The following is a 26,002-nucleotide window of genomic DNA, read 5'->3' on the forward strand; positions in this document are numbered from 1 at the left end:
CAGCTTGGGTCTTGCTGAGTCAGTGGGGGCTGCACCTGACTCGTGGGAGTGGGGTCCTGCCTGGGGGGCGGGGGGTGGGTGTGTGTGTGTGCGCGCACGTGCGCACGTGCGTGGGGGGGTTGGGGGGCAGGGTCCTGCCTAGGGGGTGGGGCCGTGTGCCAGTGTGTGTGCGCAGGGCGGGGGGAGCCAAGGGTCCTGGAGTCTCACGGGTCCTCCCCCAGGCCTTTGGGGGAGGGGCTGGGCCCGCACGGGTCTGCAGTGGCCCCCGCCTCCTTGCAGCTGCTCCTAAAACTGACCTGGGCGTTTTCCCCACCAGGAGATGGAAACTCGAGAGAAAACAGCCCGTTTATTAACCATGTGGATGTGGAACCAGAGAACTGCTTTGAAGGGAAGAACATGGCACTTTTTGAGGTGACTCATGCTCCCTTCTACACCAAGTGCGAGGGCCGAGGCTTCACTCGGTCACATGACAGGGCCGGGGCCCCGAGACCCCACGGTCTAGTGAGGGGCTGGGGGTCGGGCGGAGGGCTGGCCTCCTGATTGGGCACTGTGCATGGGGGGAGCCCCACGCCCCGGCTCTGTGGCCTGGAGCCCCGACCTCTGCTCCTGACCCCAACTGGGGACCGTGGTGTGCAGGCGTCCGGGACGTCGAGGGCCCGCATCAGCCCTGTGCGCCCCGGGTGTGGGGCTGGACACCGCAGGGAGCCCTGCCGGCCGCTGCTCCCGTGGGTTGAGGGTCCGGGTACTAACCCACTGCTTGGCCCCAAACAGGAGGAAATGGACAGCAATCCCATGGTGTCCTCGTTGCTCAACAAGCTGGCCAACTACACCAACCTGAGCCAGGGCGTGGTGGAGCACGAGGAGGACGAGGACAGCAAGAGGCGAGAGGTCAAGGTGAGCCCCCACCCTTCCCCCTGTCCCCTCTCCCCCGTCCCATCTCTTCCCTTATCCCTGGGACACTCCCTGAGTCCCAGCAAAACATTGGTTCTGTCTCTCGTCTGCACGAGGTTAGGTTAGGGCAGACGAGGGCTTTTTCCGACCTCCCACGGTGATTATTCCCCCGGCTCTTGGCCCTGCCAGGACTGCCCACAGGTGCTGTGTTTCAGGGATTGTGAAGCAGGGCGGCGGCCAGGCCAGCAGGACGAAGGTGGCCTGGGGCCTGGGCACCTGGTCTCCCCTCGAGGGGTTGAGCATTTTCTGCAGGATTCCTGCAGCTGGCTGTGGCAGCCTGGGGGCTCCCTGGCCGCCTCTCCCTCCTCTGCGCACTCTGCCCAGGGCGCCAGCCCTGCGTGCACGGAGTCCCTCCCGCATCCTGTGTCCAGCCTGACCTCGGCTGTCAGGAAGTCCGGCCACAGAAGGCACCTCTTACTGTAAACCAGCAGAACGGATTCTCCCGTTCCCTTGATGCTTGGGCGCGTTTGCTCTGTGTTTGCCACCTGCTTAGTCTGGAGTGAGGGACGTGGGGTGTGAGGACTGCCTTGCCCAGCCCTGGCCCGGCCGCCCTCCTGGGGGCAGGGAGCAGTGCCCTGAAGGACGCTCCCCAGTCCTCGGGAGCCCATGGTGGCCCTGGTCGCAGGTTATACCATGGATGCTGTGGGCCAGGTGCCATGCTGACAGATGCTCTGGGGGTTCCCATGTACCCCGGGCACTGCCTGTGGCCTCACAGGCTCTTCTCTGGTCCAGACTTTGGGAACCGCAGGCATCTTCTGTGCAGTCAGCACCCATCGGTGCCTGTCCCTCTGTGCATGTGCTGGGGCTTTTGTGATGTCCACTGCCTTCGGAACAGGTGCTTTGCCGTGGTGGGCCCGGGTGTGCCGGCCCCTGCTGGCTCCCCCTGCTGTCCCCAGGCTGCCCGGCTCAGCCCAGCGTTTCCTAGCCTCCCCTGCACGGAAGTGCAGCCCAGACCCCTCAGCGTGGTTTCTGTTGGGACGTAATCTAAGTGTCCAGCCTGGTGGACCTGTACAGCACGTGGCTTGGACCTGTGGCCAGGTTAGGACCTGGGACAACCTGCCCGTGGGGCAGGTCAGCTGTCTGTCCTCTGTCCCCTGGAGACACTGGGGCAGCTGCTGCAGGCTGGATTTCGGTCACAGGAGGGATCCAGCCACCCTGGGACCCTCAGCACAACCATCGTCACCAGGTGGACATATTCTGGGTGGCACGAATCAGCTGCCCCACTGAGGGCTGACCAGGTCCTCTGGGGATGGGGGCTTCCCTTACTGTCCCCTGTGACCAACCAAGCACAGGAGCTCATCCCCAGATGTCCACCCCACCCCCCGGCCCCGCCCAGTGAGGGCTCTGGACCTCCCGGCTGGCCGGGCTGGTCCACCAAAGCCGCCTGTAGGAGTGAACTGCAGGTTCTTCCAGGGTGACTCGGGTCTTGCCCGACGCCAGGTGCAGAACAGCAGTGGACGCCCTGCGTCAGCTGGGGATGGCTGCGTGGCGCTTACCTGTGAACGAGATGCCGCCCCCTGCCTGGCACCACCCTCCCTTGGCCAGTGCGTTTCCAGTTTACACAACTGGAAAGTCCCTGAGTTGCTCTCGCCTGCCCCGTGGCCACTCGAGGGGGCACACAGAAGCCAGGCACCCCATGGGCGGGCAGGCCCAGGCCCTGTGTTAGAGGGAGCTGAGCGTCCCAGACGTGAAGACACCCATGCGCTCGGGGGTGCCCTCAGAGGGTTTTCCCCAGGGTTGTGGGGTCCCATGGGGCTCTGTGGCCCTGCGCCATCCAGGCTCGTGGGGGCAGGCGTTCCTGCGTGGAGACCAGCCCTTTGGTCCTGAGAGTTTACCTGCCTCCTTGAATGTGGGTGCAGCCTGCTGCCCTCGGGGAGCCCGTCCCTGGGCCGCGAGCCGGCAGAGCTGCCTCCAGCCCCTCGATTGCAGCCTGTTCTCTTTCACAGGAAGTGATTTCAAAGCAAATCTTCCCCAGTTTTTTTGTTTGTTTTTTTTAATTCACCTGAACTTGAGAGGTTTTTCCCTTGAATGTCATCTTGCCTCTCCAGACAGCCGTGTACCACCTGACCGTGGTGTCATGTCAGCTGTCGGACAGGACAGGCTGGGCCCCTGGCGTCTGCCCGGCCGACGTGCTGAACTCCTGTCCCGCGGCCCCCGGGGCAGGGCCGTGCAGCTGGAGCGTGTGGTCCCCGCGGCTTCTCCCCCTGTCCTTCTGTCCCGGGGCCCCCGGGGCAGGGCCGTGCAGCTGGAGCGTGTGGCCCCCGCGGCTTCTCCCCCTGTCCTTCTGTCCCGGGGCCCCCGGGGCAGGGCCGTGCAGCTGGAGCGTGTGGTCCCGCAGCTTCTCCCCCTGTCCTTCTGTCCCGGGGCCCCCAGGGCAGGGCCGTGCAGCTGGAGCGTGTGGTCCCCGCGGCTTCTCCCCCTGTCCTTCTGTCCTGGGGCTCCCGGGGCAGGGCCGTGCAGCTGGATGCCTACAGGTGAGGGTCCAGCCTCCCTGGAACCAGAACTGCTGTGCTCGCTTCCAGAGCCCGCGCATGGGCACCTTCATCGGCGTCTACCTGCCCTGCCTCCAGAACATCCTCGGCGTGATCCTCTTTCTGCGCCTGACGTGGATCGTGGGGGCGGCTGGCGTCCTAGAGTCCTTCCTCATCGTGTCCATGTGCTGTACCTGCGTGAGTGACCGCAGGTCCCCGGGCGGGTGGCGTCTGGAGGTCAGGGACCCATCCGTGTGGGTGGCCGGGGGCTCTCCAGGGCGCTGCGCCCAAGGGAAGTCGAGTCTTGTGGGGCCGGTGGGCCAGGACCAGGCTGGTGACGGGCCAGCAGGACTCCTGTACCTGCGTCTGTGAAAGGATGCTGGGGCGCACATCCTGGTGGCCGAGGGCTTTAGAGGGGCGCTGTCAGCACTCATGAGGGTGCTGTGTTTTGCCGAGGTCCCTTTCCGGTTTTGAAGCCCCTGGGCTCCCTGTTCGAAGGAAGGGCCCACGCCAGTGACTTGCTCAGCCCCAGACCCCGGTTCCCCAGACCCGCCTCGCCCTCATGTCGTCTCTGCAAAACTGCACCAGGCCCCCTTCCCCCTGCTCGTGGGTCTGCCGTGGCCTCTGTGTCCTGGGCACCTGCTCCAAGAGCCACAGCCTTTCCTGCCTTGCTCTCACTGTGGGGACCGTAACTGGCTGTTCTGATCCCCCGGTGTCACCTGGAGCCCTCTGGCTAAAATTCAGACAACACAACAGGCGAGAGTCCCTTGACCTGGCCCCCTGGGGACCTGCCTGTGCCCCCTACAGCTTTGTGGGCTGTGGTGTGGCTGCCTGAACTGTGTCCCCTTCCTTCTGTGACACTGCTTTTACTGGAGGAACCTGGAGGTTATCTGGAGTAATTGCCACAGAAACTTACAAACCAGGAATAAGAGAAGAGGCTTCTTTAAGTAGCAAATGTGCCCAGCAGGACACTTAGCCACACCCCACGGCAGGTGGACACTCGGGCAGGAGCCAGCCTTTCACTCCAGGTGGGGTCCTGCGTTGGGTGTTTCTGATGGCCTGCAGGAGCCCAGCTTTGGGGGTTGGGTGGGAGATGATGAGGAACATTCCGGATCTTTCCAGAGCCCATGTGGCTGGTTGCTCGCCAGTTCCTTTGTGATTGGGCCGGTGCGGCTCCCGGCGTGTTCTCTCTTTTGAGAGGATCTCCTGTGTCTTTGCAGACGATGCTGACTGCCATCTCCATGAGTGCCATCGCCACCAACGGTGTGGTCCCAGGTAAGGGTGCCGGGCAGGCTGAGCGGGGGGCCGTCCTCCTCACTTGGTATCGCAGCCCACCGATGCACCGAGAGCTGGTGTCCTGGTGTCCCCCAGGGGCACCAAGGCGGGGATCCTGGGCACACTTGTCCCCTAGCACCTGGCCTGGCGCCCGAGCCTGCTGTGAAATCGGGCTTCTCTGGGTAGGAACCCAAGGTAATACTTCCCCGATACTTTGTGAAATCTCACCTTTGTCCACTGGTTGGAGGTGCTGGCGTTTTACGAGTTGATTCTTGCCTTTGGTTCTGGAGTTAATTTCCCCCAGACCCTCATCCTCTTTCTAAACCGAGTCATTTCTGCGGCTAAACTGAAGCACCACAGCGGGCAGTCCCTGCCTCAGGCACCCTCTGACCGGTGTCAGCGGCCGGGATGCTGGAGGGCCTGCCGGGGCTCCGGTCTGGGGGGGGACCTGGCTTGGCCTGGGAGCCTTGGAGTCACGGCTACTTGTAGTGACTGTCCCCGGGACAGGTGACAGGTGGGCAGTGAGCTCCAGGCGAGGAGGGCAGGGAGGGACCGTGTGTTCCATCTCCAGGTCTTGGGGAGGCTGCCCCCGGCCCGGAGCCGCCCTGGCCCAGTGGGCAGCAGCCGTGTAGGCGGCGTAGACCCAGGTGGCTGTGCTCCCCGCCCGTCGGGGGCTGGGAGGGGCCTGGTGTGGGATCCAGGGTCAGCTAAGGCGTCGGCCGTGCTCTGGTGCAAGACGGTGCCCACACGGCCCCAGGTGTCCTCAGCCTTTTTGGGGCAGAGTGCACAGAATTGAGGCGTTGGGGTCACCTTCAGCAGCACAGTAAGTGGTGCGACCCTAAGCTGTTTCCTCCTCTGGTTCGCAGCTGGCGGCTCCTACTACATGATCTCGAGGTCCCTGGGGCCTGAGTTTGGAGGGGCTGTGGGCCTCTGCTTCTATCTGGGCACGACCTTCGCCGGGGCCATGTATATCCTGGGGACCATTGAGATCTTTTTGGTAAGTGCTTTGGTTTGGGCTGGTTTTCCAGAGCCTGAGGAGCCTGTCCCGAGGCGCACGGGGCCCCTCAACCGGCCCCTCACCGTGTCGCTCTGACACCGCCTCCTTGGGCCCTCGAAGGCTAACTGCGTCCGTCTCCTCAGAGCCCACGCAGCTGTGACCCAGTGTCCGTTGGCCGCCCGGCGGGTGGGCCCCAGCGTTCTTGCCCAGCGGATGTGCTTGCTGGGCCGCAGGCCTGAGCCCAGGGTGGGCCGGGGGGCCGGAGCCCAGGGTGGGCCGGGGGGGGCCGGAGCCCAGGGTGGGTCGGGGGGCCCAGCCTTCAGGGCTGTGGCCGCTGGAGGAGGCAGAGTTCCCAGAAGAGAGCTCCTTGGCCACGAGTCGGTCCTTTCTGCTGCTCGGGCTTGGTTCATGTTGCACGTGCCCAGTAGGGCCTCCCAGGTGGTATCATCGCTCTCAGGTGGTCGGGCCACGGGTGCCCCCTGGCCTTGCGGACTGGGCTGGGGGTGCCACCCGAGGGCCAGCCTCCACGACACCAACCCCAGGGCGGCATTCCTATGAGTCTTTCTTCTCTGCTCTCGGGTCTTGGTGGCAGCACCCAGGGGCCCACCGTGAATGGGTCCTGGTGGGCTGGGAGCCCGCAGAGGGGGAGGGAGCCCAGCACCAGGTCCTGCAAACAAAGATGGCCTCCCCCGGGGGGCCCTCTTCCAGCCGGGGGTGGTCGGCGGCCCTCCTCGACCCCCTCCCTCTGTCCCCCACAGACCTACATCTCCCCCAGCGCGGCCATCGTCCAGGCGGAGACGGTGGGCGACGAGGCCGTGGCCATGCTGCATAACATGCGCGTGTACGGGACGTGCACGCTGGTGCTGATGGCCATGGTGGTCTTCGTGGGCGTCAAGTACGTCAACAAGCTGGCCCTGGTGTTCCTGGCCTGCGTGGTGCTGTCCATCCTTGCCATCTATGCCGGCGTCATCAAGACCGCCTTCGACCCGCCGGACATCCCGTGAGTCCCGCGCCTGCGAATCCGCAGCTCCTCTCGTCAGCCTGGTCTGTGCCCGTGGCCGCGTGGTCGGGATCGGGGATGAGCCGTCAGGACTCTCGTGCGCCTCTGCCGCCTGCGAGGACGGGACGGGTCTGGCAAAGGTCGGGGTGCACAGGGTACTGGTGGCCCTGAGGACGGTCAGGCCCTGAGCTCCTGGGGTGGCCTGTCCTCGGTGCCCTCTGTGCGCGGCTCCCCTCGTCCTCACAGAAGCCCCCGAGTGGGTTCCGTTCTCGTCCCTCCCCCGGATGCGGATGCCGGGTCCCAGGGAAGTGGCCCAAGGTCACAGAGCGAGTGACGAGCTGTAGAATGTCCGGTGCTTGGGCCGGCCAGATAGGCCCAGCGCCCACAGGGCTGATCTGGGAGGGGCCTGGCGGGGTGGGTGGCTGCTGGTGTCGAGCCCCCCGGCCCCTCCACGTGGAGGGAGCTGCCTGTGTCAGATGCCCCAGGACGGGCCATGAGTCTGCAGCACACTGTGAGGAGCCCGGGACCCCGAAGTGTGGTCTCGAGGGGCTGCTGTGTCGACACCCGTCCCTCCCAGCTCACGCAGCGTTCCCATCACGCAAAGTGGAGCGTCAGAAGCGATTTGGCGGCCCCTGGCCCCGGTCGCCCAAGAAAAGCAGTAGTGGTTTCAGAAGAGGCCCCCACGACTCCTCACGCCCGACCACCCGCTCTAGGGTCTGTCTGCTGGGGAACCGCACCTTGTCGAGACGCGGCTTTGACGTCTGCGCCAAGGTCCACACCGTCAACAACAATACGATGCCCACGGCGCTCTGGGGCCTCTTCTGCAACAGCTCCATGCCCAACGCCACCTGTGACGAGTACTTTGCCCAGAACAACGTCACGGAGATCCAGGGCATCCCTGGCGTGGCCAGCGGTGTCCTCCTGGGTGAGTCCCCCCCACCCCCGCACTCCAGGCGGGCGGGGCCACGCCTCCCCTCCCCCACAGCTCACCCGCCGGGCGGCTGTCTGTCCTCCCCGGAGCTGCTGTCACCACACAGGGTGCAAAGGCCGTGGGGTCAGTAGACCCTTTATATCTAGGAGTTAGCCGCTAGGTGCACAGGAACTTTCCAGGTTCACTGGAGACTCACAGGGCTTTTCCGTTTCTGGTCTGTCTTCTGGGAGGACACACTTCACGTCTTCCTGTGAAGTTGGAGCCCATGGGAGCTTGGGAACCCTTTACCGCCAGCCACGTCTGCTGGGGCCTCCCTGAGTCAGGAGCACCTGCAGAAGGTTCCGGAATCTTGTTACTGGTCTGTTGTCGCCCACAGATAACCTGTGGAGCTCGTATGCAGACAAGGGGGCGTTTGTGGAGAGGAAGGGCACACCGTCGGTGCCTGTGCCCGAGGAGAACAGAGCCAGTGGCCTGCCCTACGTCCTCACTGACATCATGACCTATTTCACCATGCTGGTCGGGATCTACTTCCCCTCTGTGACCGGTGAGGCCCCCCGACCGCGCACACGTGCCCTGGTCCCCTCACTCTCCATTTGGCCCAAGAAACAAGCCTCAGGATCTCTGCTCCTGTGTGCTGTGGTTGGGGTGCAGGAAGGGGCTTTGTCCCAAAATCTCCTGAGAGGCCGTTGTCACTCAAAGGAACCGTGATCATGGCGGCCGGGAGTGGACACGCTCTCTTCCACACCGGTGCCTCCTCCCCTGCACGTGTGCACGTGCACTTCCTGCCGGGACACCCCTCAGCGGCCGCGTGTGCAATGGGAGCCTGCCCCACGCCGGCCTGGCCCTGGCTCCCTGAGCCGCCCGCAGCCCGTGTCTGCCCGTGTGGCTCTTGCCAGGGGCCGCTCGCAGCTGTGCTCCTGCTCCGGGAGCCCGGTCCGCATGGCTGCCTCGCCAGGCTTCACCTCCGCACCCTCTGCAGCCACGCCGTCTGGGGACTGGGGGCTGGGGGGCTGCTGAGCGCTTCTCTCTGGTCCTACCCTCCCTGTGCATCGGGGCCAAGGGCCTGGCGTGGTAAGCTGCGTGTTCTTCCTGTGGGCTTCTGTAGGTATCATGGCGGGCTCGAACCGGTCTGGGGACCTCAGGGATGCCCAGAAGTCCATCCCCACTGGGACCATTTTGGCCATCGTGACGACGTCTTTCATCTGTATCCTTGAGAGGGCCGAGTTCGGGGGTGGCTCTGATGCTCTGCCCGCCGCTGTGTCCCCGGCCACTGGGGTGGGCTTCCCAGACTCTGGCAAGTTCTGGCCATCGCCCCCGAGGTGGAGCTGGGCAGGCCTCTGACACCGACCTTCACGGCTGGTTCTGGCGCAAGTCCTTGTCCATAAACCACACGTACCACCACGTCATCCCACGTAACGTGTCACTAACGTGTAGCCGCTCCCTGCTGAGTGAGCCAGGGTGACCTGCCCTGTCCCTGTGGCAGTCATATTATAGATTATAGGCCGTGTGCAGCCTGACTCACCTGGTGGATGGGGTGGCGAGGAAGGTCCCCTGAGGGCCGCCAAGATGGGGTAGGTGGGGTCAGGGTTGGTCAGGTCCACCTGCAACCAGGGCCCTATGGCCCGTGCGTTTGGCCTGCCTCTTCCTTGACGTGAGATGCAGACCTGTCCTGCATCGTGCTCTTTGGGGCCTGCATTGAAGGAGTGATCTTACGAGATAAGTACGTTTTCACTTGCAGTTTCTGGAAGCTTCCGTGTGCTTTTTCTAGATGATTGTAGCGTTGACCTGGATTTCAGGCTTCGAGCGGTGGAGCAGGAGGCCCCGTGGCCCCTTTGTGGGGATTCCGTTTGGCCTGGTGTGTCCACCCTCTCCTGCTCCAGCCTGGAGCTGGGGAACCACAGGGCAGCCTCTGACCCCGAGAGAGTGTGAGGGGGCCTGTGCGGTCCCTGAGCGTGACCCGTGGCGATGCTGCTCTTACACGAGTGACCGTGGCTTCCCTGCTCCCGAGAAAGGACACCGAGGGTGGGAGCGGCCTCGTTCCTGCCGAGAAGGTGTCTGAAAGCCCACCTGCCCCTGCCCCGCAGGTTTGGGGAGGCCCTGCAGGGGAAGCTGGTCATCGGCATGCTGGCCTGGCCGTCCCCCTGGGTCATCGTCATCGGCTCCTTCTTCTCCACTTGCGGTGCTGGTCTGCAGAGCCTCACGGGCGCACCACGCCTGCTGCAGGCCATTGCCCGCGACGGCATCGTCCCCTTTCTGCAGGTGAGCTGGGAGGCCGTCCTTCTGCGAGCGTGTCCTCGAGGGTCCCTGAGGGTCTGCCCCCAGGGCACGACCTTCACTGGCCTGCACTGTGGGCCCCGGGGACCCCTGCCAGCCTGGTGGCTCCCCGCAGATGGTCACTGTGCTGTGGGAACAGTGAAGAGCATCCACCTCCTGCCAGGGCTGGGGGCGGGGGGCAGTGTCTGTCCCGAGCAGGGCCGGGGGGGGGGGTGGGGGGTCTCTCCGGGAGGGGCATCTATTCTGCGGGGTGTCTGTCCTGCAGGGAAGCGTCCTCCACTTGGGATGGAAGCTTTCTGGAACGAACTTGACAGTTTCACGTCTCAGTGTCCTGGGGCCACCCTACCACATGCCACGGGCTGGGGGCTCAGACAACACGAGCTGATTTGCTCACACTCTGGAGGCCGAAAGCCCGAGATGCAGGCACGGGCAGGGCTGGTTTCTTCTGAGGTCTCCCTCCTTGGCGCGTGGACGCTGTCTTCTTCGAGGCCTCACGTGGCTTCCCTGTGCCTGTGTCTTCATCACTTCTTGCAAGGACACCAGCCGGGATTGGGGCTGCCCCCACGGCCTCGGTTCCTGTAAAGCTCACAACCTGCAGACATAGTCACCTCCTGGGGGGCAGGGGGGTTGGGGCTGTGGATGTTGGATGTTTGTCCTGATCCCGGCTGGAGAGGGTCTGGGAAGAGTGGTAAAAGTCTGCTTCTGCCTCCGTCCCATATCTGAGACCTTCTGGAGCTGCACCTGAGACCCTGGGCTTCTCATCAGGATGACAGGTGTGCCCGTGGCCCGTCAGCAGCCCACCTGCCCTTCCCCTGCAGGTGTTCGGTCACGGGAAGGCCAACGGGGAGCCCACGTGGGCCCTGCTGCTCACGGCCCTCATCTGTGAGACCGGCATCCTGATCGCCTCCCTGGACAGCGTGGCCCCCATCCTCTCCATGTGAGCGGGCGTGGGCATGGCGGGAGGCATGTGGGGACAGGCTGTGGAGGGGTGGCTGCCGCTCTCACCTGTGCGTCCCTGCTCAGGGGACAAGGGACGTGTATGGTCACGGGGACGGAGGGGGCGGGGAGACCCCTGTGGGGGGGGTGGTGGATAATGCTGCAGCCGAGGGGTCTTCCTGGGAGCAGGGGGCCCAGGCGCCTGCAGGACGGGAGCTGCCGTGGGACCTGCCCCCGCTCCTCTGGTGCTACGTTTGTGCCCCAGGTTTTTCCTCATGTGCTACATGTTCGTGAACCTGGCCTGTGCCGTGCAGACCTTGCTGCGTACCCCCAACTGGCGCCCGCGATTCAAGTACTACCACTGGTGAGCATTGGAGCCCGCGGGCGGCCGCTGCCTGGGCCACGCAGGCGTCTCGTGGCATGTGGCCCCCGCTGGGGGTGTGGCCTCAGTCTCCCTGGGCCCAGAGCATTTGACCGCGGGCTGCTCGGTCCTCCTGCCAGCGTGCGTGGCTGGCCTGTGTGGGGGACCGCTGAAGCCAGCTGTGCTTTGTGCCCTGGGGGCGGGGTGGGCGTCCGGTGGCTGGGGCCAGGACTGTCTCAGCCCCCGGAGAGGGGTCAGTGGCAGGGACTGATCTCGGGGCATCACTGCTGCTTTCTCACGGGGGCTGGATGAGGTCTTTGTGGGGGACCCGTGAGGTTTTGGGGTTCGGCCACGGGCAGGCACGTGAGCTGCGTGTCCCCCGCAGGGCGCTGTCCTTCCTGGGCATGAGCCTGTGTCTTGCCCTGATGTTCATCTGCTCCTGGTACTACGCCCTGTTTGCGATGCTCATCGCCGGCTGCATCTACAAGTACATCGAGTACCGCGGGTAAGCCGCTGCAGGGCCTGGCCCCGGGGCACAGGCGGGACCCAGCTGTCACAGTTGCACACCTTCGTCATAGCAGCTGGAGAGTGACACGTTTTTTACGGCGTGGTTTTTGAGAACTTTGAAGTCCATCCAATGACAGCACTGATGTGTTGGCGGATTTCAAACTTTCCGGAAAGTACCCCGCATCCCACAGCACCTGGTCCCTCCCTGGGGCGTTTCCCTTGGGTGCCTGGCCCCCTCTGGGGAGGGTGCTCTGGGCCAGGGTCCCTGCTGCTGCCCCCCCAGCTCTTTCCAGGGTGGTTTAGCTGGAGTGTCAGGCGCCGTGACCCCTTGCACTGGGGAGGCCAGGCCCACTGAGCCAGCTGTGCTCCTCAGCGTCCGCGCCACACACACAGCCACACGTGTTCCCGACTCCCAAGTCCCGCCCTCGGCGGAGACCCCATGGTGGCTCCTCAGGGAGGTTGCCCCTGGGGGCCTGAGGCCCTGGACCCCTTCCCTTGGCACTCAGTGCTGCCCTTCCGTCACAGGGCCGAGAAGGAGTGGGGTGACGGCATCAGGGGTCTGTCGCTAAACGCTGCCCGGTTCGCCCTGCTGCGTGTGGAGCACGGCCCCCCCCACACCAAGAACTGGAGGTGAGCGCCCCAGCTTGCCCTGAGTTGGCCTCCTGCCCTCTGAACCCCCGAAGCACCGTCTCTAACAGCACACTTCGGAGAAGGAAAGTTGCTGCCTCTCTTTGGGGAGCGATTGTCTCAGAAGCTTCTAGCACCTTCCCTCAGTCCACAGTGGTTGGCTGTGGCGCGATCAGCATGTCTCTGGGCACTAGGCCGGACCTGGGTGGCGTGGTGGGTGGGGAAGGGGGCGAGCTGGCCTCGCTGGGGTCCTGCCGAGGACGGAGGGCAAGTGTGTGGGCGTCTCCCTGCCGCCGGGGGCGCGGAGAAGGCCGTGCCTGGGGAACAGCGGTTTTACCCCTACGGAGAGCCCCTCGGCCTCTGGGCACGCGCACCCGCGCACCTGCGCACCTGGCGGGGGCGCGGGGTGACGGCTGTCTTCCCCCCGCAGGCCGCAGGTGCTGGTGATGCTGAGCCTGGATGAGGAGCAGTGTGTAAAGCACCCCCGACTGCTGTCCCTCACCACCCAGCTCAAGGCCGGCAAGGGCCTGACCATCGTGGGCTCCGTGCTGGAGGGCACCTACCTGGACAAGCACTCGGAGGCCCAGCGGGCCGAGGAGGTGGGCAGCGTGGGCGGAGGGCGGGCGGAGGGGCCGGGTGGCCCTTAAGTGCGGTGTGGGGCGGGCCCGTGTTTCCTGCGCGGGCTGGGCCGGAAGGTCCGAGCTTGGGTCCTGCGTCCCGTGGGGCTGTCTGGTTTCAAGGACCGGGGCTTCTGGGTTTGGACGGAGCTGGACGGAAGCTGCTGCGGGGACCTGCTGTGGGCGGGGCCTCGTGCTGGGGCTCAGGCCGAGGGGCGCGACCTCGGCACGTGTGGAAACGCAGGCGTGCGGGTGTTTCCAGACAGAAACGCTTCCGTGTCCGTGACTAGAGCAGGAGGCACGGGAGTACCAGGTGTTCCCAGGCAGCCTCCCTCTTGTCCCCTGTCTTCCCTTCCTCACGGGTGGAGCCCCCCCCCCCCCCCACTCCCCGTCCGGGCGGATGGCGTGTCCTCGTGTCCGGGAGCAGCCACGCTGCTGCCGTGGGCCTGAACCGGGGCTGCACCCAGAGGCTCATTCGGATTCAGAGCGGGGGGTGGGGTCGCAGGACGGTGGCCTCCTACCTGGACAGCCCCGCGCGCTCAGCGGTCCGCAGGTACAGCTGGTTCAGGGAAGGCAGCGGACGCGCTGGGTGCTTATCCCTCCCTCTGGGGCGTCAGGCCCCCCTCAGCGGGACCTCAGCTCAAGGGCTCCGGTGCGGCGGTGGCCGGCTGCAAACCGGTTTAAGCGGTGTCCTCCTTGCGACGCTCACACTGCCCATTTCTGGCCGGGGCTTTGCTCTCCGGATCCCCTCCCGCTCGTGGCGACAGGAGCTCTTGCCCTGACCCGAGGCGTGGCGGGAGAGGCCCTGACGTAGCTCGGGTGCCACGCGGTCTCCGGGCAACTCTCGCCGGGTGGGGCGTCTCTGGCGACCCGAGGGGGAGGTGGGCGTCCGCGAGCCCGGGCCCAGGACGGTTCGGGTGTGGTTGGGCTCACCGTCTCTGCTCCTTTCTAGACTCCACTGCTACCACTTAACACACAAGGTTCTGTTCCTTGCTAACTAAGTCCTACAGAAAGCGTTGCGCGCGCTTTCGTCGTAAGAGTTCAGTTTTGTGTTTTGGAAGAGCGTGTGTTTGTGATGTCTCGTGGTATCTTGTGGAAGCGGGGGATTCCCGTTCTGAGACCCCTCTGTTCTTGTGCGTTGAGGGGCTTCTGACGTTCCTGTGGCAGAAGCGTGGGGGGTGAGCGGTCCATAGACAGGTTTGGTTCCTCGGTGGGGCTCGTGCAGTCAGAGCCTCCCTAGTAGCGTGGACGCCACGGGTCTGGGCCAGGTTCTGGTTTCCTGGTCTGCCTGGTGGTCTGCCTGCCGTCGGATGGCTCCGTGTGCCGGTGGCTCGGCCCCGTTACTGCCCTGGTGGCACGACTGGGTTTCGCCGCAGATGTACGGCAGCTGTGGGGCTGAGGGTCACGGTGTCCCCGAGGGGGGGCCGCCGTCTGAGGGGCTGGCGAACAGGGAGCTGTGTCTCAGGACGAGGGCCCGGGGGCCCCGCGGTGCCCAGACTCCTCCCGCTCTGGTCATCTCCTGCCCTGGCCTGTGTCTCTCTGCCCGTGGAACCGAAGCCAGGAGGCCTGGTCGGTCGCGCTGGGGCTCGCGCGCCGGCTGGGAGGCCGGGAAGGGTGAGGCCCTGCTGCTCCCCGCAGCGAGAATGCCGCCGGGTCTGGCCGTGACCGTGCGGTTGGCCCCTCACGGTCCCCCCGCGTATCTCCCCAGAACATCCGGGCTCTGATGAGCGCGGAGAAGACCAAGGGTTTCTGCCAGCTGGTGGTGTCCTCCAACCTGCGCGATGGCATGTCCCACCTGATCCAGTCGGCTGGCCTGGGGGGCATGAAGCACAACACGGTGCTCATGGCCTGGCCCGAGTCCTGGAAGAGGGCGGACAACACCTTCTCCTGGAAGAACTTCGTCGGTGGGTCCTGGGTCCCCTCCACGAGGCTCCCGGAGGCCCCGGCTGTGCGCCCCGTGGGAGAGTGACCCCCACCCCCCGCCTTGGGAGGGCCTCACTGCCCTGTGCGCGCCAGGCTCTGCCCCTGCAGGCCCCCCGGAGGCCCCTCCAGCCGCGTCCAGGGCAGCGAGGGCCGCCGTCCTCCTGCGCTCCAGGCGGGGCTTCGCAGGGGTTGCGGCCTCCCCGCTCCTGCCACGGTGCTGGCGACCCACCGCCGTCTCTCCACAGAGACCGTCCGAGACACCACGGCGGCGCAGCAGGCCCTGCTGGTGGCCAAGAACGTGGACCTGTTTCCACAAAACCAGGAGCGCTTCAGCGACGGGGATATCGACGTGTGGTGGGTCGTGCACGACGGGGGCCTGCTCATGCTGCTGCCTTTCCTGCTGCGGCAGCACAAGGTGCGCTGGGGTCCTGCGACGGGGGTAGGGGGACGGGGTCCCGTGATGGGGGGTCCTGAGATGGGGCGGGGCTTGGGGTCCTGTGATGGGGGGGGAGGTCCTGAGACGGGGGCGGGGGTTTTGGGGTCCTGTGATGGGCACGGGGGCTCAGGGGCCCGTGATGGGGGGGTCCTGAGATGGGGGTGGAGGTTTTGGGGTCCTGAGGTGGGGTGGGCATTTTGGGGTCCCGTGGTGGAGGATGGGGTCCTGCTATGCGGGCACGGGGGCTCAGGGTCCTGTGATGGGGGGATCCTGAGATGCGGGAGGGGGTTTGGGGTCCTGTGATGGGCACGGGGGCTCAGGGTCCTGTGATGGGGGGGGTCCTGAGATGGGGGTGGGGGTTTGGGGTCCTGTGATGGGCACGGGGGCTCAGGGTCCCGTGATGGGGGTCCTGTGATGGGGGCGGGAGCTTGGGGTCCTGTGATGGGCACGGGGGCTCAGGGTCCTGCGATGGGGGGTCCTGAGATGGGGGTGGGGGTTTGGGGTCCTGTGATGGGCACGGGGGCTCAGGGTCCTGTGATGGGGGGGGTCCTGAGATGGGGGTGGGGGTTTGGGGTCCTGTGATGGGCACGGGGGCTCAGGGTCCTGTGATGGGGGTCCTGTGATGGGGGCGGGAGCTTGGGGTCCTGTGATGGGCACGGGGGCTCAGGGTCCTGCGATGGGGGGTCCTGAGATGGGGGTGGAGGTTTTGGGGTCCTGAGGTGGGGTGGACATTTTGGGGTCCCGTGGTGGAGGGTGGGGTCCTGCTATGCGGGCACGGGGGCTCAGGGTCCTGTGATGGGGGGATCCTGAGATGCGGGAGGGGGTTTGGGGTCCTGTGATGGGCACAGGGGCTCAGGGTCCTGTGATGGGAGGGGTCCTGAGATGGGGGTGGGGGTTTGGGGTCCTGCGATGGGGAATCCTGAGATGGGGCGGGGGCTTGGGGTCCTGTGATGGGCACAGGGGCTCAGGGTCTTGTGATGGGGGGTCCTGAGATGGGGGAGGGGGTTTGGGGGCCCTGTGATGGGCACGGGGGCTCAGGGTCCCGTGATGGGGGTCCTGTGATGGGGGCGGGAGCTTGGGGTCCTGTGATGGGCACGGGGGCTCAGGGTCCTGCTATGGGGGGTCCTGAGATGGGGGCGGGGGCTTGGGGTCCTGTAATGGGCATGGGAGCTCAGCGTCCTGTGATGGGGGGGTCCTAAGATGGGGGAGGGGATTTGGTGTTCTGTGATGGGCACGGGGGCTCAGGCGCCCATGATGGGTGGGTCCTGTGATGGGGTGGGGGCTTGGGGTCCTGTGATGGGGGGGGGTCCTGAGATGGGGGTGGGGGTTTTGGGGTCCTGAGATGGGGCGGGGGCTTGGGGTCCTGTGATGGGCACGGGGGCTCAGGGGCCCGTGATGGGGGGGTCCTGAGATGGGGGTGGAGGTTTTGGGGTCCTGAGGTGGGGTGGGCATTTTGGGGTCCCGTGATGGAGGGTGGGGTCCTGCTATGCGGGCACGGGGGCTCAGGGTCCTGTGATGGGGGGATCCTGAGATGGGGCGGGGGCTTGGGGTCCTGTGATGGGGGGATCTTGAGATGCGGGAGGGGGTTTGGGGTCCTGTGATGGGCACAGGGGCTCAGGGTCCTGTGATGGGAGGGGTCCTGAGATGGGGGTGGGGGTTTGGGGTCCTGCGATGGGGAATCCTGAGATGGGGCGGGGGCTTGGGGTCCTGTGATGGGCACAGGGGCTCAGGGTCTTGTGATGGGGGGTCCTGAGATGGGGGAGGGGGTTTGGGGGTCCTGTGATGGGCACGGGGGCTCAGGGTCCCGTGATGGGGGTCCTGTGATGGGGGCGGGGGTTTTGGGGTCCTGCGATGGAGGGTCCTGAGATGGGGGCGGGGGCTTGGGGTCCTGTGATGGGCATGGGAGCTCAGGGTCCTGTGATGGGGGAGTCCTAAGATGGGGTAGGGGATTTGGGGTTCTGTGATGGGCACGGGGGCTCAGGCACCCGTGATGGGTGGGTCCTGAGATGGGGTGGGGGCTCGGGGTCCTGTGATGGGGGGGTCCTAAGATGGGGGAGAGGATTTGGGGTTCTGTGATGGGCACGGGGGCTCTGGGGCCCGTCATGGGGAGGTCCTGAGATGGGGCAGGGGCTTGGGGTCCTGAGATGGAGGCGGAGGTTTTGGGTTCCTGAGATGGGGCGGGGATTTTGGGGTCCTGTGATGGAGGGTGGGGTCCTGCTCTGCGGGCACGGGGGCTCAGGGTCCTGTGATGGGGGGTCCTGAGATGGGGGCGGGAGCTTGGGGTCCTGTGATGGGCACAGAGGCTCAGGGTCCTGTGATGGGTGGTCCTTAGATGGGGGTGGGGGTTTGGGGTCCTGTGATGGGCACGAGGCTCAGGGTCCTGTGATGGGGGGGTCCTGAGATGGGGGCGGGAGCTTGGGGTCCTGTGATGGGCACGGGGGCTCAGGGTCCTGTGATGGGTGGTCCTGAGATGGGGGTGGGGGTTTTGGGGTCCTGTGATGGGCACGGGGGCTCAGGGGCCCGTGATGGGGGTCCTGTGATGGGGGCGGGGGTTTTGGGGTCCTGCGATGGGGGGTCCTGAGATGGGGGCGGGGGCTTGGGGTCGTGTGATGGGCACGGGGGCTCAGGGTCCTGTGATGGGGGCGGGGATGTCTCTATCACACGGGGCAGGCGGCGGGGGCTCCCTGGGCCAAGTGCAGATGCAAAAGCTGGCCCCCCCCCCCCCCCCCCCCGCCTGCCAGGTGTGGAGAAAATGCCGGATGCGCATCTTCACCGTGGCCCAGGTGGACGACAACAGCATCCAGATGAAGAAGGACCTTCAGGTGTTCCTGTATCACCTCCGGATCAGCGCCCAGGTGGAGGTGGTGGAGATGGTGAGGCGTGGGGACTGCCGGCGGTTCTGGGTTCGGGGGTCCCCGCCCACCTCCCGGGCTCGACCTGATGGTCGTGCCCACACGTTCCGTGTTGTGCAGACCGCCGCTCCAGTGTTCTCTCGGGGCTGGACTGGGCCTGTGAGTTTAGGGGTTTATGGTCAGGGGACCCTAGAGGTGACGCACCCTTCTGGGCATGTCTCCTAAGACGGACGTGACATCCAGCCTGTCACAGGTCGTGAGCCTGGGGTCCAGGCCCCCGTGTTCCCATCTCCAGGCTCTTGGGTGGAAGCAGGTCCCCGGGGCCGTGGGAGCACCGGCGGCCTCTCCCCAGGCAGCGTGCCCCCAGGAGGCTCTCGGGAGCGGTGGATAGGGCTCAGGCCCTGAGGGGGCAGAGGAGGCGGTGTGTGCCCGACACGGACCCCGCCCGGGGCCGGTGGGAGGACCCGGGGTCGCCCACCAAGCGTCATGCCAGGGCTGGGGAAGATCCCGACCCCACGGTCAGCGGGAGAGCTCCGGGCTCACCCTGCGTGGCCGCCGGCTCTCCCGGCACAGAAATGGCTCCCGTTGGCTGTGGTCGCAACTTCGTGCGGGACGTGGCATGAGCTTGGCGTGGGTTCCGTCAGGGGCCGCGCTGCGTGTCTGCGAGCAGATGTGCGTTCAGCTGTGGCGGTTGTCCCCCCCCCCCCACACATGGTCACAGCACGGTCACGCTCCTGCAGGCGTGCCCGTGTGGAACACACACACCTGGGGTACCCGTTCACTTCCGTGCCTGGGGGCTCCCTAGGTCGAAAACGACATCTCGGCGTTCACGTACGAGAAGACGTTGATGATGGAGCAGAGATCCCAGATGCTGAAGCAGATGCAGCTCTCCAAGACCGAGCGGGAGAGAGAGGTGCGCGTGCGGGTGTCCGCTGCGCCCAGCCGGCCTGTGCCCCGCGTTCTCGCCTGGCCAGCAGGACCGAGCCTTGGCGGTCTCTGGAGCCATGCGCCCCCAAGCCGGGTCTTCTGAACGGGCGGTGGCACGATTCTGCCTCCGCCTCCTCTCCCTACCCGCTCCGGGTGTGAGGGCACGCGCCCTCCCAGGCCCCGGTGGCCCCCGTCCACATACACGGGTGTGCTCGGAACCGGCGCCTGCCGTGTCGAGTGCAGAGACTTCTGGGTACAAATGTCCCCTCGTCCTGGGCTTTTCTCCGTGGCCTTCAGAGCCACGAGTTTGGTCTGGGAGCGGGGGGTGGGGTGGCATTGGGTCCCCTGCAGGGAGGCCTGGTCCCGGGGTCCCGGCCTTTCTTCCCGGGAGAGTTTTGGAGACCTTCCTGTTGGTGTGCCCTGATTCCCTGCCAGGCCCAGCTCATCCACGACAGGAATACCGCGTCCCACTCAGTGGTGGCCACCAGGACCCAAGCCCCACCCACGCCGGACAAAGTGCAGATGACCTGGACCAAGGAGAAGCTGGCCGCTGAGAAGTTTAAGAACAAGGAGCCAGGCGCGTCCGGGTTCAAAGACCTCTTCAGCCTGAAGCCGTGAGTGTGGCCCGCGGGCTCCCGGGTGGTAGGGCCTGGCTGTCACAGAGCTGGGGCTGGGCAGGCCCGAGGGCCACAGTCTGCTCTCGGGGCCTGTTTGCCAGATCTGGGATCCCAGCAGTCAGGGCTCAGTGCCCTTAGGGAGCTGGGGACTCCCAGCTGTGACCCCGCTGATTGTGCAGGCTACCTGCCGGGGCCTGGGTGCTGCCTGTGGCGTTGGGCCGAGAGCCCCAGGGTGGGCGCAGGTGCAGGTGGGGGGTGCCGGGTGGCGTGGCTGTGCCGGGAGGCCCCCCCGCCCCGGGGTTTGTGCCCCAAGGCCTTGTGTTGTGGGAAAGGGCATGGGGGTCAGACCCTGTTGTGGAGAAGGACCAGGGAAGCCGGGGAAGGGCAGCTGGGCTGTGCCCGTGGTTTTTTTAAATGTGTTCATCGTGCACGCTCTTGAAGTAACCTGTTCTTGTGTTTTCTCCTCCTTGTAGAGAATGGGGAAGTCTGTAAGTGCTCTCCTGCTGTTTAGGATGCTTCTTAGGCCTGTCTTCTCGCATGCTGGGCACACGCTGCTTGTGAACTGTGCACATGTCCGTGTGTGTGTGTGTGCGTGCCCAGCCCTGGGTGTGTGCATGTGCGTGCACGGCCCTGCATGTATGTGTGCGCGAATGGCCCTGAGCGTGTGTGTGTGCACGGTCCTGTGTGTGTGTGTGTGCAAGCATCGCCCCGAGTGTGTGCATGCACAGCCCTGAATGTGTGTGTGTGTGGCCCCGAGTGTGTGTCTGCACGTGCACGGCCCTGCGTGTGTGTGCATGTGTGCACATGACCCCAAGTGTGTGTGTATGCACACGGGCATGTGTGTGCGCGCGTGTGTATGCACGGTCCTAAGTGTGTGCGTACACAGCTCTGCATGTGTGTGCACGTACAGCCCCCAGTGTGTGTGCATGCATGGCCCCGAGTGTGCACGTGCCCACACGCAGGAGTCTGCCTGCTGCCGCTGTGGCTTTCAGTGGTTTTCTACTTAACTCGCTCCCCTCTGTGCAGAGTGGCTCAGGGCACACGGCTGAATCCCTTCTCTGATGCTGTGAGGGCTGAGATGGGGGGAGGGGGCTCGTCCTGAGCTGCCTCTGGAGCAGAGAGAAGCAGATGCTTTGGTAGCTCTTAGAGAATCTGTCCACACCCTGGGGCTGCGCGTTCGGTCTCTGCAGGGGACCGTACGTCGTCCCACTCTGCGGCCCTGGGTACCGTTCACCCCAGGGAGCTGCCGGCCTTGGTGTGAAGAGGGGTGTGGGCAGATCCTATGTGTGCTCCGGTGCTGGGGGGCAGCTGGACGGGCAGGAGGGGGACCCGCCCTGAGGTCGCTGCGCATACCCCTGCCCCCCACACCTGCAGTGTGTCCCCTGCGGTGGTGGCCACCCGGGGGGTATCCGTAATGTAGCGCTAGAGGCCAGGGGGCCCCAGAACCCTGTGCGTTACACTGAGGACACGGGCGGGTGTCAGTCTGTTGAGGGAGCAAAGCTGTAGATGTGTCTGGGAATCGTGCGGAAGAGCAGGGACATGGGGACTCTGGCGTCTACTTTTCTGTGAACTTCAAAGCGCTCCCCAGATAAGGTCTGTCAAAACCCAGACACGGACATGCAGGACTAACTAGGGTTTCTCCCCTAAAATGCTGTGAAGAACATGGGCCTGCAGATCCTGTCCCCAGGAGGGCATGAGGCTGAGGTGGGGAGGTCAGCCCGCAGGGGGCACGGGGCTGACAATCGTGGTGTCCCCAGGGGTGGGCGTACCTCTGTTGTGCCTGTTGGTTGTCCTGGCCGTGTGCCCACCAGGAGCCGAGGGACCAGAGCCCTGACTTTGCTACGGCACCGGCCCCCCCCCCCCCCCCCCCCCCCCCCCCCCCCCCGGGCTCAGAGCGCTTATGGCAACGTTCTGTACATTGTGGACTCACGGCCCACCGTCGGGAACAAACACAGCTTTCCGTTGGCTTCCTGTCCCTCTCCGCGCCTCTTTGACCTCCACGAGGCACGTCACCCTGGAGCCGAGGGCCCTTCCAGCCAGACCCAAACCCCTGATTTTAAGATTATATGTGTTTTCAAAACTTTCAGCCGTAAGAGACCCTCTAATGTCACACACACTCATTTCTGGAGTTGCTGTCGTCCCCAAACACTGGTGATTGTGGTTTGTTCAGGCAGCTAATGCGTGGTTCTTGTAACAGAGTGTCCCTGGTTGTGGCCCGGACAGATCCCCAGCCTGTAATTTTATCAGGCGAAACTGCAGAGAAAGAAGGGGGCCCGGCTCCCTGCCTTCCTTCTGGGAATCAGGGGTTGTGATAGCATTTATTCAGCTGCAGGGCTGAGCTTTTGAAAGGTGCATCCTGGACGCCACTCCCGTGGGCCTTGCACTGACCCTGGTGTGGGGGGACCTCTGTCCCTGTTGTCTGGGGCACGGCGACCTGCTCCCAGAAGGGCTGCCCGCGGGTTCCGTCCTGCAGGAGACCCGGGCTCAGGGGGCATGCGTGTCAAGGAGGCAGGCAGCTCTCCCAGGCAGTGTCTCCCAAGTGCCTCCCGGGACACGGTTCGGGGTGGGGGTGGTGCCCCACACAGCCACCTGACGCATGTGGTGGCCGAGGAGAGGTCCCGCAGCTACTCGAGCTCCAGGGAGTGCCGGGGGGCAGGCGGCTGCCAGGGACTCTCCCCAGGGGGTCATCAGAGCCCAGCGGGCGCCCTGCCCGCGCTGTGGATCCCGCAGACCCGGGTGGCTGGCAGGGACGGGGTGCGGGGCCTGCTTGCTGAGCATTGGAAGCTCTCGCCCTTCCGCCGTCGGCCAGGAGCGCTGGGTTGAGAACGGGGTGGACCCTGGCGGTGGCTCGTTCTTGCCCAGAATCTCTAGGCCTGGAGCCGCACGGCACGTGCGAGGCTCCTGGGACCCCAGCCGGGTCAGGACGAGGGAGATGCTGCCGTGTGCACCCCGTTGGGCGTGCTAACCTCAAGGCCACGTGTGAGCAGGGCTAGGCCGTGGCGTTGGGGCCTGCCCCGGGGGAGCTTAGAGCCTGTGGGTGTGTGAGTGCCTTTCGTGCCTGGTGGTGAGCTGTCCCCGGCCCCCCGGGGGACACTGCACGCAGATGTAGAAGCTTGGCAGCTTGGTGACACCCGGTCTAGAATGTTCGGGAACCAGAGCCTTCTCGTGCTGAGTGGTCGTCCCCGGCCCGTGCCCGCCAGCCTCGCACGGGGTCACCTCCCCTGTGGGTTCTCTGGGGAGTTGACGCCGTTTGAGTCTGATTTGCTTTTGCCCGGGACCGAGATGGGCAGACGGGGCTCGGGCCGGCACGGCCATGGGCGTCAAGTGGCCATCTCCCCGCAGGAACCAGTCCAACGTCCGGCGGATGCACACGGCCGTGAAGCTTAATGGTGTCGTCCTCAGCAGGTCCCGGGGGGCTCAGCTGGTCCTGCTGAACATGCCAGGACCCCCCAAAAACCGGCAGGGGGACGAGAACTGTATCCTTTCCGTGTGCCGCCTGCGGGGCGGGGTGAAGGCAGTGTCCGTCGGGACGTGTCTGGCTTCGCTGCCCTTGCTCACGGGATCCCAGGGGCTGGGGGATGGGAGCAGCGGGGCCCGGAGCGAGGCCCACGGTGCCTGGGGCTGGGGTCGGAGCGGGGGCCAGCCTGGTCCGAGTGCCAGGAAAGCAGGGTCTGGGGGGCGGTTCCCAGCGAATGGCTCCTGGTTGGTGTTGGGGCGTGGGCAAAGGTGAGGGAACCGTACACGTGCCGAGTGTCCTCGGCGGAGGCCCTCGGTGAGGAACACGGGACCCCCAGGAATTAGTACCATGAGCGGCGACCTGGGACCCTGCCCGGTGCTGGCTCTGCTCTGCTTCTTAGCACGTGGGGGCAGCGTGTTCCCTCCGTTGTGGACGAGCCGAGCGGCCGCAGATGGTTCCCCCGAGTCCTCCCCAGTAGGTGGGCCTGCCGCCCCTCCTGGCTGGGTGGAGGTCCCAGGTCGGCTCCACCCCGAGCTGGGCTCGCGGCCTTTGACCGTGTGCCCCTGTCCTGTGACGGGGTCTCTGGGGTGCAGCCCCCCCCCCCCCCCCCGCCACTGGCACTGGGGACAGGGAGGCTGGAGGGGTTGCTGGCGGCTCTCAGAGGCTGCAGGACTTGTGCTTGCTGACCGGACCGGGACTTGCGGGCCTATGTGGGTCCTCGGGGGACTTGCCCGGCTGCGCCCAGAGCCCCGGGGTGGGGGGCGGGGGGCGGGGGTCTCCTCAGGTCCCGTCGGGCCGGCTGCAGGAGCGGGCTGACCCCCGAGTGCCCTCTGCCCTGCACCTGGCCGAGGCCTGCACTGGGCTTCGTTGGTGCCACCGGCCACGCTGCGGGGCCCCCTCTCCCACACACCCACCTCCCTCTCCCGGGGACTGCCGGCGGTGCCCCCAGCTGTGTCCTTAACTCTGGCGCCCAGACATGGAGTTCCTGGAGGTCCTGACCGAAGGACTCAACAGGGTCCTCCTGGTCAGGGGCGGCGGCCGGGAGGTGGTCACTATCTACTCCTGACACGCCGGGCGGGCTGGGAAGTGTGCCCCGTGTGGCTTCACATACAAGTTTCCAGAATGGCCCCACAGCACTCCTCTCCGGGCCAGGAGCCAGCATGCAGCTGCCGAGGTTTCCTCGTTTGGAGGGGAGACGTCGATGCTCGAGGGGACCTGGGACGCAGCCCTCCGTCTCCTGACCTCCTGACCTCCACACTCGGGCTGTGGGCTCCAGACGTGGTTTCCTTGGCCCGAGCTACCTGGTTTCATGGTTAAGTTTTAGTTCTGCCCCATCCAAGACGCTCACGGGAAACCTCGCTCGGACAGAAGGTCACCCTCGGGCCACGAAGCATCTGTTCAGGAAGGTGGCCGAGGGCCTCGGGTCCTTGGTCAGCCTCCTCAGCACCTGTCCCTGTAATGTCCCTGTTCGTGTTCCTGTAAGTGAAGTCCGAAAAGAGCCGTCCACGCCTACGCCCCAGGCTCAGCCGGGTGGCCTCGCTCGCGAGCCCGCCCAGTGTGGGCACATCTGCCCAGCCTGGGCATGTCTAGAAAGGGAATCCCAGGGGGCGTGGGGTGGTCGTCTCGGTGGGCATTCCGGTGGGCTCCAGGCTGGCTTTGCGGCCGGGATGGCAGCGGGGTCCCGTGTGGGCACAGGGCGCGGGAGTGGTAACTAACTGCTGAGGATTCACCACGTGGTTACCCACCTATACGTGCCCGCCCATGGACCCGGGTCTCGCCAGGCTCCCAGGAAGGGGCTGGCCTGCAGCTGGGCGAGGTCCTGGGGCGGCGGTGGCACTGGGCCGCGTGTCCCCTCCCACCGGCATGGAGGGGACAGTGGCGGCGGTGCGTGGGGGCTCCGTGGGCTGCCTTCCGATGGTCTGTAGACTTTGCACTTCACCCTGGTATCTGTGCTCTAGGTCCCGAATGTGCCACCGTGGGCTGTTGCCCTGACCCGGGCCTGCTGTCTGTACGGCTTATTTAAGCCCCTGGGGAGTTTCAGTGATAATTAAGGTGCCCGTGAAGAGATTGTTTCTGCGAACAGCCCCAAAGGGCCGGGTCCCTGGCTTTCTCTGGCTTCCTTGGACATCCTGGGAGGTCAGCCAAGTCCACGGATCTGAAGTCTGGCACAGGCTGAGTGTGTGCGTCCAGACGTCTCCGAGGCGCAGCTGGGCGGCACAGGGGGTCCGCATCACATCAGAGTGACCGCTGGCCAGAGCGTGTGCCAAACCACGGCAGCCGGGCTCGGGGCGTCCACACTCTTGCCCACCGTGGGTCTGCACCGAGTCAGGTGTCGGGTGGGGGGCGTGCCCAGGGCCCCTTTGCCCAGAGGGCACCTGTGAAGCCACAGCGGTGCTCACACTGGCTGAGGAAGAGCCACCGCGTAGCAGGACCGCCCCTGTGACCCTTAACCCTCGTTCACACGGCGGTGATGTTCGCGGCACACTGCGGGTGAGGGTTCAACTGCGCCCACACACCCTTTTCTGCACTGAACTTCGTGGAACCCTAACTGCAGCCACTCTAAGTTGGTTCCGTGTCTCTTTTATAGCTTCCTTTGTATGATTTTGTTGGTAGAAGAATAAATTGTATAAACCCGAGCATGTTGAAGAGTCCTGTGCCTCATTCGGCAAGAAGACTTGACAGTTGGAGGGGTGTCCGGACCCTCTGTCCGTGGACGTTTGTGGTCTGATCGGCCAGGGCAGACGCTGGTGGCTCAGGAGCTATCACTGGAATTGGGCACGAGAAGTAAACAAAGCCACGAATCCGCAGGGAGGTGTCTGACCCCCGTCTTTAGTCATGCTGCG

The 26,002-nt window shown here is 65.5% G+C and overlaps 1 protein-coding gene across 5 annotated transcripts in view; it reads left to right on the forward strand.

Annotated features, from left to right (window-relative positions):
- SLC12A7 (solute carrier family 12 member 7) overlaps nucleotides 1-25,795 on the forward strand; it is a 69,789-nt gene extending 43,994 nt beyond the window's left edge. For 3 of the 5 annotated variants that reach the window (XM_043601740.1, XM_043601752.1, XM_043601760.1), the window contains exons 2-25: nucleotides 317-411; nucleotides 772-894; nucleotides 3,474-3,620; nucleotides 4,643-4,697; nucleotides 5,564-5,694; nucleotides 6,453-6,694; nucleotides 7,408-7,619; nucleotides 8,002-8,169; nucleotides 8,731-8,829; nucleotides 9,288-9,345; nucleotides 9,710-9,884; nucleotides 10,718-10,836; nucleotides 11,101-11,199; nucleotides 11,582-11,701; nucleotides 12,229-12,333; nucleotides 12,761-12,929; nucleotides 14,656-14,851; nucleotides 15,116-15,285; nucleotides 18,048-18,179; nucleotides 18,964-19,071; nucleotides 19,521-19,699; nucleotides 20,176-20,190; nucleotides 23,045-23,178; nucleotides 24,134-25,795. In XM_043601740.1, the coding sequence (XP_043457675.1) occupies nucleotides 317-411; nucleotides 772-894; nucleotides 3,474-3,620; nucleotides 4,643-4,697; nucleotides 5,564-5,694; nucleotides 6,453-6,694; nucleotides 7,408-7,619; nucleotides 8,002-8,169; nucleotides 8,731-8,829; nucleotides 9,288-9,345; nucleotides 9,710-9,884; nucleotides 10,718-10,836; nucleotides 11,101-11,199; nucleotides 11,582-11,701; nucleotides 12,229-12,333; nucleotides 12,761-12,929; nucleotides 14,656-14,851; nucleotides 15,116-15,285; nucleotides 18,048-18,179; nucleotides 18,964-19,071; nucleotides 19,521-19,699; nucleotides 20,176-20,190; nucleotides 23,045-23,178; nucleotides 24,134-24,225 (3,143 nt within the window). In that variant the 3' untranslated portion in view covers nucleotides 24,226-25,795. The remainder of the gene's footprint in view (nucleotides 1-316; nucleotides 412-771; nucleotides 895-3,473; nucleotides 3,621-4,642; nucleotides 4,698-5,563; nucleotides 5,695-6,452; nucleotides 6,695-7,407; nucleotides 7,620-8,001; nucleotides 8,170-8,730; nucleotides 8,830-9,287; nucleotides 9,346-9,709; nucleotides 9,885-10,717; nucleotides 10,837-11,100; nucleotides 11,200-11,581; nucleotides 11,702-12,228; nucleotides 12,334-12,760; nucleotides 12,930-14,655; nucleotides 14,852-15,115; nucleotides 15,286-18,047; nucleotides 18,180-18,963; nucleotides 19,072-19,520; nucleotides 19,700-20,175; nucleotides 20,191-23,044; nucleotides 23,179-24,133) is intronic. The other 2 variants (XM_043601747.1, XM_043601755.1) reach the window with 1 other exon arrangement.
- Nucleotides 25,796-26,002: the final 207 nt, after the last annotated feature.

Source organism: Prionailurus bengalensis, chromosome A1 (assembly GCF_016509475.1).
Source record: "Prionailurus bengalensis isolate Pbe53 chromosome A1, Fcat_Pben_1.1_paternal_pri, whole genome shotgun sequence".
Classification (NCBI taxonomy): domain Eukaryota; kingdom Metazoa; phylum Chordata; class Mammalia; order Carnivora; family Felidae; genus Prionailurus; species Prionailurus bengalensis.